The sequence below is a fragment of the Halichoeres trimaculatus genome, unplaced genomic scaffold (genome assembly GCF_033239565.1).
Source record: "Halichoeres trimaculatus isolate MK-OKI-2021-1 unplaced genomic scaffold, fHalTri1.1 fHalTri1_scaffold_14, whole genome shotgun sequence".
NCBI classification, from domain to species: domain Eukaryota; kingdom Metazoa; phylum Chordata; class Actinopteri; order Labriformes; family Labridae; genus Halichoeres; species Halichoeres trimaculatus.
The window spans coordinates 29,457,359-29,466,457 of NW_027437192.1; the positions used below are offsets into that span (position 1 = coordinate 29,457,359).

General features: G+C 42.2%; 1 protein-coding gene across 1 annotated transcript; it reads right to left on the reverse strand.

Moving 5' to 3' along the window:
- Positions 1 to 7,165, reverse strand: LOC141803352 (glycoprotein-N-acetylgalactosamine 3-beta-galactosyltransferase 1-like). Its single transcript, XM_074687319.1, has 2 exons — positions 6,560 to 7,165; positions 1 to 165 (listed from the first exon to the last, which is right to left on the reverse strand). The coding sequence occupies exons 1-2, from the start codon at positions 7,163 to 7,165 to the stop codon at positions 1 to 3; spliced, it is 771 nt and encodes a 256-aa protein (XP_074543420.1).
- Positions 7,166 to 9,099: the final 1,934 nt, after the last annotated feature.

A 9,099-nucleotide genomic window follows, 5' to 3' on the forward strand; every position in this document is an offset into this window, starting at 1 on the left:
TTAAGTTGTAGTGTTGGTGATTTTAAGTGTATTTTTTTTATCAGGGTTGTATCTGTATTTGTATCCATACGGCCTCAGGTGGTAGGTCAGGTAATCCAGAACATACAAGTTGATGGGGTTGATGTAGTGAAAGGACACGGCGAAATCTGAGCAGCAGCCTGGACCCTGCAGAGACACAGAGAAGAAAAAGAGTACATCACAGGAAAGCAAAGACCTTCTCTATTTTCATTATGACCTTCAAATGGATTCAAATGTAGTTTTAATCACTTCATGCCAGCAGTGGCAGGTTAGGACCATGATGGGGAATTTAAAAAAAGTCCCTCATGGAGGCTGAGAAGTAAAAAGGGCCTCCTGTACTCTCACGCCACAAATGACTCGATGGCTCCAGTTCAACCATAACAAGGGTCAGAAATCCTGAGTGTTGGGATTTTGTGTCCCTCTATCTCCATTCACAGTTTCAAAATAATGTTCTTCGGAGTAAAATTAGGAAGAGTTAGAAAGAATTTCTAGATTTCCTCATCTACAGTACTTCAGATCATTAAAAGAGCCAGAGAATCTGAAGAAATCTCTGAAAGGAGCAAGACCCAAAAACCAGTGCTGGACTGAAGTGGTCTTCAGGCCCTCAGGCACCACTGCATTAAAAAGAAAAATACATGACTAAATAGTAGGGCCACAATAAAGATCCCAAGAATTGAATAGAATAGAGTTTACTTAATCAATTCCTTAAGGGAAATTCAGGATGTGGGCAAATTTAGGTATTTTCTAAGTCATCACTTATCTGCATTTTAGCTGATCTTCTCATTCAAACATTCATGTTAGCTGTCATCGAGCACTTATTGCTGCCTAACGCTAGTGTGCCCCTACAACTGAGCGCTGGGTGTGCCCAACCTTGACAAGTTTATGATAAAATAATAAATTAAGGTGTGGTTGTGGAAGAGCAGCCACAGAACACACACTACAGCAATAACATCTGCTCTACAGCCTCCAAGGGCTGGACTGATTCAATTACTTTCCAGTTTGGGATGATTCAGGTTTGGTTTGCATGCACACAAGTTCACATGGATCAGATGGCTTTAACATCAAAACTAGATGGACTTAGTTAAATGGGAATAATAAGCTCAACACACATTCAAAGCATTGTTTTCATTATTGTTAAAACACAAAAGAATAAATTGTGCTCTGTGTTCACTTTTTACTTTTTTAGTAAAGTTTCTGTAAACCCAAGTATCAGACCAACACATGGTATCTGCAAATATCAAATAATATGGATCACTGTCTGGGGCAAAAAATGTTGCATCGCCCCAAAATCTCAAAAAAAAAAAAAAAAAAAAAAAAGAATTAAAAAAATAATTAAAAAAAAAATTGTGTGTTTACACAGTTCAAGAGGAAACCATGTATAAACAGTTTAGTTATGGTGACCTCTTCTGACCAAAGAGCAACATCCGGTTGATAAAAAAAGAAGCATACACAGAAGTGCTAAAAGTTGCTGTTCATCAAGAATCTGCCTGAGGCTGGCTGCAGAAAGACCAGAAGTCACGTACACACCCAGCCAAAAAAATGTTTTTATACGACATGAAAATGCGTACTTACAGCCTGGTTCAGAACAAAAATCTTGGGTCTAAAACGCTGATTTCACTGTCAGCACACACTGAACAGTTGGTGAATTTTTTTTCTAAATCTGCTGTTTAGAAGTTATTGTCCAATCAGAGACACAGAGGTCATGTGACTGGCGGGCGCCCTGTAGCTGTTTGAAAGGAAACTTGTCATAATGAATGTGGCTGCGTCCACAGATTGGCTTCATTTTACGGTTTAGGAACAGACAGGTGACATCGCGAACGCTACATTCATGTTATATACAGTCTATGCTCCTGGCCCATGCCATAGATATTTGTCTCTGTGTGAAAGAATACACAAGTGTGTTCAAAGATTCACATCCACACCTCCTGCACCTCCAGTCATCAGTCTGTCAAGCTCCTCTACTTCACAGACGATACCACCCTCATCGGACTCATCTCTGTAACCGTCCATGAATGGACAAGACCTCAAGTGGCAGCTCAACATCACCTCCCTCACCAAGGAAGCCCAGCAGAGGATGTACTTCCTGCGGCAGCTGAAGAAGTTCAACCTGCCAAAGACCATGATGGTGCACTTCTACACTGCCATCATAAAGTCCATCCTTTCCTCCTCCATCACAGTCTGGTAAACTGCAGCCATGGCAAAGGACAAACACAGGCTGCAGCACATCATCTGCTCTGCAGAGAAGGGGATGTGCTGTAACCTGCTGTCTCTCTCTGACCTGGACACCTCCAGGACTCTGAGGTGTACAGGTCAGGTGTACACACGGACTATTTGAGACTCTCCCTACTGGAAAGAGGCTGCGGTCCATCAGGACCAGAACCTCTCACCACAAGAACAGTTTCTTCCCCTCTGTCGTTAGCTTGATGAACACTGCCCATGCCCTCCCTCCTCCTCCCACATAACCCAGACTCTCCCCATGAGACTGTTCTCACATCTTGATTGTGCATTACATTAACGCCCACTGAACTTTAAATTGCACAGCTCCAGCTGCACTTTGTGTCCTACATTTCTCGTTTATGGTTATTATTATTTCATTTTTCTGTAAATATTCGCAACAGTGGCGCAACAGTTACCGCTGCAGTCTCACAGCAGGTTCGGTTTCGCGGGATTGATTTCCCAGGTTGGCTTCTGTGTGGAGTTTACATGTTCTCCCTGTGCATGTGTGGGTTCTCTACTGGTACTCCAGCTTCCTCCCACAGTCCAAAAACATGCTCATCAGGTTAATGGGTCACTCTAAATTGTCTGTAAGTGTAAGTGTGCATGAGAGGTTGCCTGTCTCTCTGTCAGCCCTGTGATTGAGTGATGACCAGTCCAGGGTGTACCCCGCCTCTCGCCCAATGACAGCTGGGATAGGCTCCAGCTACCCATGATCCTGAGCAAGATAAGTGGTTAAGAAAATGTTTTTATGTTTTATCTACATTTTCAATATTTTCTTGTCAAGTGTTAGCACCAACACACCAAGTCAAATTCCTTCTATGTGCAAATGTACTTGGCAATAAAAATTGATTCTGATCTGCAAACAGACACCAAGCAACACGTGCAAACTGATGCCTAAATGTATAGACAGACTCACGCACAGTTCAGAAAATATGTAAAAGATTGACGTGTGTATAAACCTGCAAATGTATCCACAGGTCCCGTCCCAGTTTTCTCCCACCACCTAATACTGAATAAATATGCAAAGGTTACACCTAGCTAGCTATGTGTCACAATATCAACTCTTCAAGTATGTGTGGACAGTGAAGCGACTGAGCTAACAGGCAAACTAAACTGATAATTAGCTGTAATTGTTGCACAGTGCCAGCAAAACAGGATGTGGCGTGGCACTGTGCCTGTGAGTCTGAGTCAGGGCATTCAAACCAAGGGTCATTTCAGAATTGTAAATCATGCTGCAACAGAGCTCTAGATGCCATTTAACTCATTGGCTGCCATCCATTTAAACACCAAAAGTACTCAAAGAAAAGTAGACTCTCCTCTTTTATGTCCCTCTTCCTGTTTTGGATAAAACAAAACAAACAAAAAAACAACCCCCACCCCCCCCAAAAAGGAAAAGAAAACATAGAAGATGTACTTTTTAGAATGCACTTGACTCGGGCACTCTATTCTTTGATCCTATCCGTGATCTTAATCATCTTTTCTCACAATCACCGTACTCTTTCTCTCCTAACTACTGCAAATAATTCTGTTGCAGTGTGAATTTCCTTAACTTTCCTGGCTTGCAACGTCTCCCAATGCCTCTGTCACCTCACATCTTTTTTTAAGGGACAATCCAACAAACTCAAGAATTGTACAGCAACTTCTACTAATGGATGTCTATCTACCTCCTGCCCTCGCAGCTTTGGGGTAGGAGTAAACAGAATCATAAATAACAGAATGACAGGTGATAGACATTGCTTTCAATGTCTTCAAGAGTACAGGGGATGAAGCTGGACACTGCCCAATGGATGAGCTTGCTGAATGTTTTAATGTTGCTGTTTAGATCAGCAAGACCCTAAAGGATCTCTGGATTCTGAGTAACATTCTCACATTTAAAGATTTCCTCTATCTGACTGACAAATCAAGACATGATCATGTCCCGCCAATCTCCCTCCTGAAGTGTCTGCTGACATGCAGGTCCAAGGCCAGCTATGACAGAAATAACATGGAAACATCTGATGTCACTGAACCTGAGCCTGCTCCAATTCAGGATGCAACAGCAAACTTTCTACTATGAACTCCATCTGACTAACAATGCACATCTTCCAAATGTGGACCCAAGAAGGACAGCTTCTGTTGCTCAGAAAAGAACAGCCAATCAACACATTGTATTGAGGAAAGGAATGTCTTTAAGATCACCTGGAACGACCAACAACAGAATATAAAAGAAGCTCCTTCTGACTTGGAGGAGAGGTTTTTTCTTAGGGTCTGTAGCGGTCTTAAGAGGTTGTTTTTTTTTTTTTTTTTTTTTTTTTTAGGTCTTAAGAGGTCTTTAGAGGTTTAGAGGACCTATGTGCTCAGTTTGTTCAAGATGGCTTGTTCTGAATAAAGTTTTTGGATTCAGGCTGACTGAACTCCTTGGCTGATTGAACTCTGCATCTTCTTCCTCAATAGTCTAATATTAAGGTATTAGAAAATTCAGATAGGAAGTGTTAAGGCAGAGCAACTAAAGGCCCATCCCTACGAGGCCTGCAGGAGGCCTGAAGCACCAGAAAAAGTTACTACACTCATACCTATGCTACTTAGTTGGGTCATTTTGGAGCGAAACATGACAGCGGTGAGAACAGGTCCATTTCAAAATAGATTTGTCATCTAGGAGGGCTATAAAACTAATTTAGCCGGGGTGTATTTTTTAAAATGGTGGGGAAAATTTTTTGGAGTCCAAAATGGCCGTGGTGGAAATGATCTTTTTAAAGACTCGACCTACAATGGTGGACAGCCCGCGTTTTCCCTGTAACATCACACATATGTCTTTGCTCCAGTGGTTTCCATGGTGATGATAAATCTCCATTCATTCAAATGGGAGCAAAATAAAGGAATCTATTCATTTCTATTGGTCTGACACTGCAAAAGAAATAAGAAATAAAAGTCTTACAATTTTTTGGCTAAAAGAAATATAACCAAAAAATAGCGATACAGACCTGAAAAGCCATAGCCACATAGTCCTTTTGAATCGGAAATGGGCAATCAGCAAGTGTTGTTAACACATTAACATCTGCTTTATTGACTTCAGATGTTATTTCTGTGAACTTGAACTGTATAATATCGAATTTATCATGAGCAGAGCTTCCATTTTAACCTTATAGAGACTCTGTATCCCCCAAAACCCCTAAAAAACACCAAAAGTGGCAGCCATCTTGAAGTTGAAGGTTAAAATAAGGTCAAATCATTATGTAACCCTGAAATATGTGTTTGTGAACAAAAATAAGGTCTGAAAACATGCATTGTCCATCATTGTAAGTTGAGTCTTTTAAAAAATCATTTCCATGACAGCGGTTTTGGATTTTGGACTCCAAAAACTTTTCCCCGCCATTTCAAAAAATACACCACGGCTAAATTTGTTTTTTAGCCCTCCTAGATGACAAATCCATTAAGAAACAGACCTTTGCTCAAGGTCACGTTTCGGTCCAAAATGACCCAACTAAATCTCTTATCCAAAGAGCGTACTGCTGCCTCCTGCAGTGGTTTATAAGTCTGATATTAATAGACACCACCGGACACCCCTCCCCCTTAAATTAAATTGAATTGATGTCACTAGACGTCAACTGTAGCCATTGAGTTAAAGATAAAGTGTCATGTCAATGTCATTTGCGCCACCTTGAGGAGTGATGAAGTCGTGAGATATGACAGAACAAGAGTGTGTTAGGTTCACGATTAAACATTCATCTTAAACCTGTCAACAATGAGCCTGAGGTTAAACTCACATTATAAAATGATCTGTGGAAAAGTTTGCTTGAGCCTGCCCCTACTTCTGCTTCTCATGTCACCAGAATCATGGAAGTAGCAATTATTTTATTTAACAATAAGGTGTTGCAAAAATGTCTGTGCGTTTTACAGCTGTTATCAGTATGCAAACGGCTCATACAGCCAACTTAATTTCACTCAGCTGACTGCTTAAACTTCCAATAATGATGGTCTCAACTCAACTGGAGCTCTGAGTCTCTCTCTTCATTTCAGGCAGACAGTCAGTGAGTCATTTGTGTACTTAACAAAGAAAACAGAGCGGTCAGGGAAAATAAATGTTATTCTTTTAGCAGCTTTCCATTTTCTAACAGTAACTTTATCCCTTGACATTCTCAGCTCATTGGCTTGTTGTTCCCTACCGCCGTTCCCTGTATGATGGCGAGCAAAACTCAACGCTAGATCATGTTTCGGCTCAGTAAATTTTGAGTTGAAGGGAGGTTCTGAATGATCCTGTGAATTGTTGCAACGAATCACTTTACTGAACTGATTCTACTGATTCAGAACAATGTAAAGAGCTGCTTTTCTCATAACAGGTCTATACCTCTATTATTGGATAGGCTTCATACAGCAGGTGAGAAGCTGGTGGTCTTGGGAATTGTCGGACCACGTGTTGTTCTGGAGGAAAAGCATGAAACGTCTGTCCCCCTCTATCATCTCTGGTGTCGACTGGTTCCACCATCATCGTCTCCATACATGTCCCCAGAGCCAAGTCCTCTATATCAGAGAAGTGGGTGCATTTTCCAGTTTCGAAACCTTTGACGAACCTTCTCAGGGCTTCCTTACTGAGGACGTAACCTGCTCCTCCAGCCATGTAGCCTTGTCTGACAAATGGTTTGAACCTCCTTCCCAGGTACAACGGCTTCTCTGTGTCAAACTTAGACAGCAAGTAACGAAGATTCTCCACAACAACAAACGTGTCGTCATCCGCCTTCAGGAACCAGTCTGCATCGTCCATGTGGTTTTTGTAGATGTACTGAAAGGCTCTGATGGTCTTCCAGTACAGGTTTTCTCTTCCCTCACTCACATTGAGTCCCACAGTGGGGAACTCGGTCTTGACGGAGCTCATGTACAGAGTTACGTCACAGCGTTTGGCCCACGTTGCTTTGATGTGCCGGGTTCTGGTTTCTAGGTTTGAAGGCCCGGTCATGATCCAGCACAAAATCCGTACTGTCTGAGACAAATTGGACTTGGTGGTCTTGTTCTCACCTGCTGGTGACATTTGTGAGATTTACGTTAAGTCAAATGGAAACTGAGTGACTGTGCATCTCATGTCATGTTAGGAAGTATTGCAGGAGTATTGTAACCACTCGTGTAACTCGTTACTTAAGCTGTAAATAAAAAGGTGAGGTAATGCAATACATTTTAAAAAGTGACAAGTCATGTATTAATGTTTTTGGTAACTGGTACTGATCACTGATCAGCACAAATCATCACATTGAAAACTAAGGATGGGATTATGTAAATAAGCCTTGAAGCTCAAATAGAAAAAAAAGCAAAGTTACGCTTTATTATTGTCTGCTCAACAGAAACAATGAATTGCTTCTTACCTGTTGAACCATTCTGTGCAGAGTGTGAGGTGTACAGCTGTGAATCACGCACCAAAAACAGTACAGGATCTACTGAAATTTTGGAGTGAAATACAAAACTGAAAGAGAGAAATCCCAACAGCAGCCCACAGAAGAACATTAAATGACGTAAGAGCTTCTTCATCCTTCCAATTGACCTGTGGATCCACGACACACAGACACACAGACGCACAGAGACACACACTAACTGCCTTTATACAGATGCATACCCTGCTCACTCTGATATAACAAATAACAGATCAGCCCATGTGTTTTTTGCCAGTGTCAGACACACCTTTTGACACTTGCTCTCCTCTAAATTACCTGTGCACTCTGTATTGGCTAGGTATAATTTAGTGACTTAGATAATTCTACTCCCAAGGATAACTGTAAAACATTTATGGCTGGCTGACTTTCAAGAACCTTTCAAGAACCTTTCAAAAAGATGTAAAAACACTCCACATCTCTGGACCAGAGAAAAAGAAGAGGGAGAAAAAAAATATTCCACTTAATATCTTTAGCTTTAGTTTAAATAATACTCTTCAATGGAAAAAGGGAAGTGGCTGGACCCGCTCTTCAACTCTTTTGGGTGTTGTCTTGAAAGTTGTTCAGTTGCAGAGAGTAAAACTATGTTTCACAAAGTAATCCCCTCTTTGCTTTCAAACCTAATTCCTGTTTGGACCGATGCCTTACATACACAAGATATGTCTGCACTGCGACTTCATTGCTCTGTAGCCTAGGGTTGCCAACTTTGAGGCAGAGAGATACAGGACGGGGAGGGACAGGACGGGGCAGGATGAGCACAGCGGGTGGGGTGTCTATGACAAGGACTGGGACCGTTAGCATGGCCATGGCAGGCAGCCAGACACACAATGCATGGCGCACAGAGAGAAAAAATGTATGCATCTTGCCTTTACCTCTGAGGCCGGGACAAACAACGTCCCGTACGGGACGCACCTCTTTTGGCTCAAATACGGGACTTCCCAGCTAATACGGGACAGTTGGCAACCCTACTGTAGCCGTGCACCTAGCTTTGCATGTTAGCACATACCAGGTCAGGAGAAAGCCAGCTTGGGTTGCTCTTCGTCCTGTGCTGCTCTCTAAGTGCCTGAAAGCAAGTGAAAGTCAAGCAAAGCTACACCCTTGTTTATGAAAAAGCTTTATCTGTTTGGTGTTTTGTGTTACTTTGGTTGTGTTTTTCTTTCTCTGTGCTACGCCCACTATCTAAGCCACTTGGGATAGCTTCTTCCACTTGCTAAACATCACGCAAAGTCGCCTAGGCACTGGGCATGCTGTGATTGGCTGATATAACCACGCTTAGTCTCGGCCCAGAAACGTCCTGATACAACCAAAACATCAACATACAGGCTGAGGAGGCAGACACACAACAAAACACGATGTAAAAATCGCTGGGTACAGGGTCTGCACGCTAGAGCACAGACGGCCAGTCCACTTCATGGGGCACAGAGAGCCGGTCCACCGCCCGGCGCGCAAACAGCAAGTCTGCTCCTTAGAG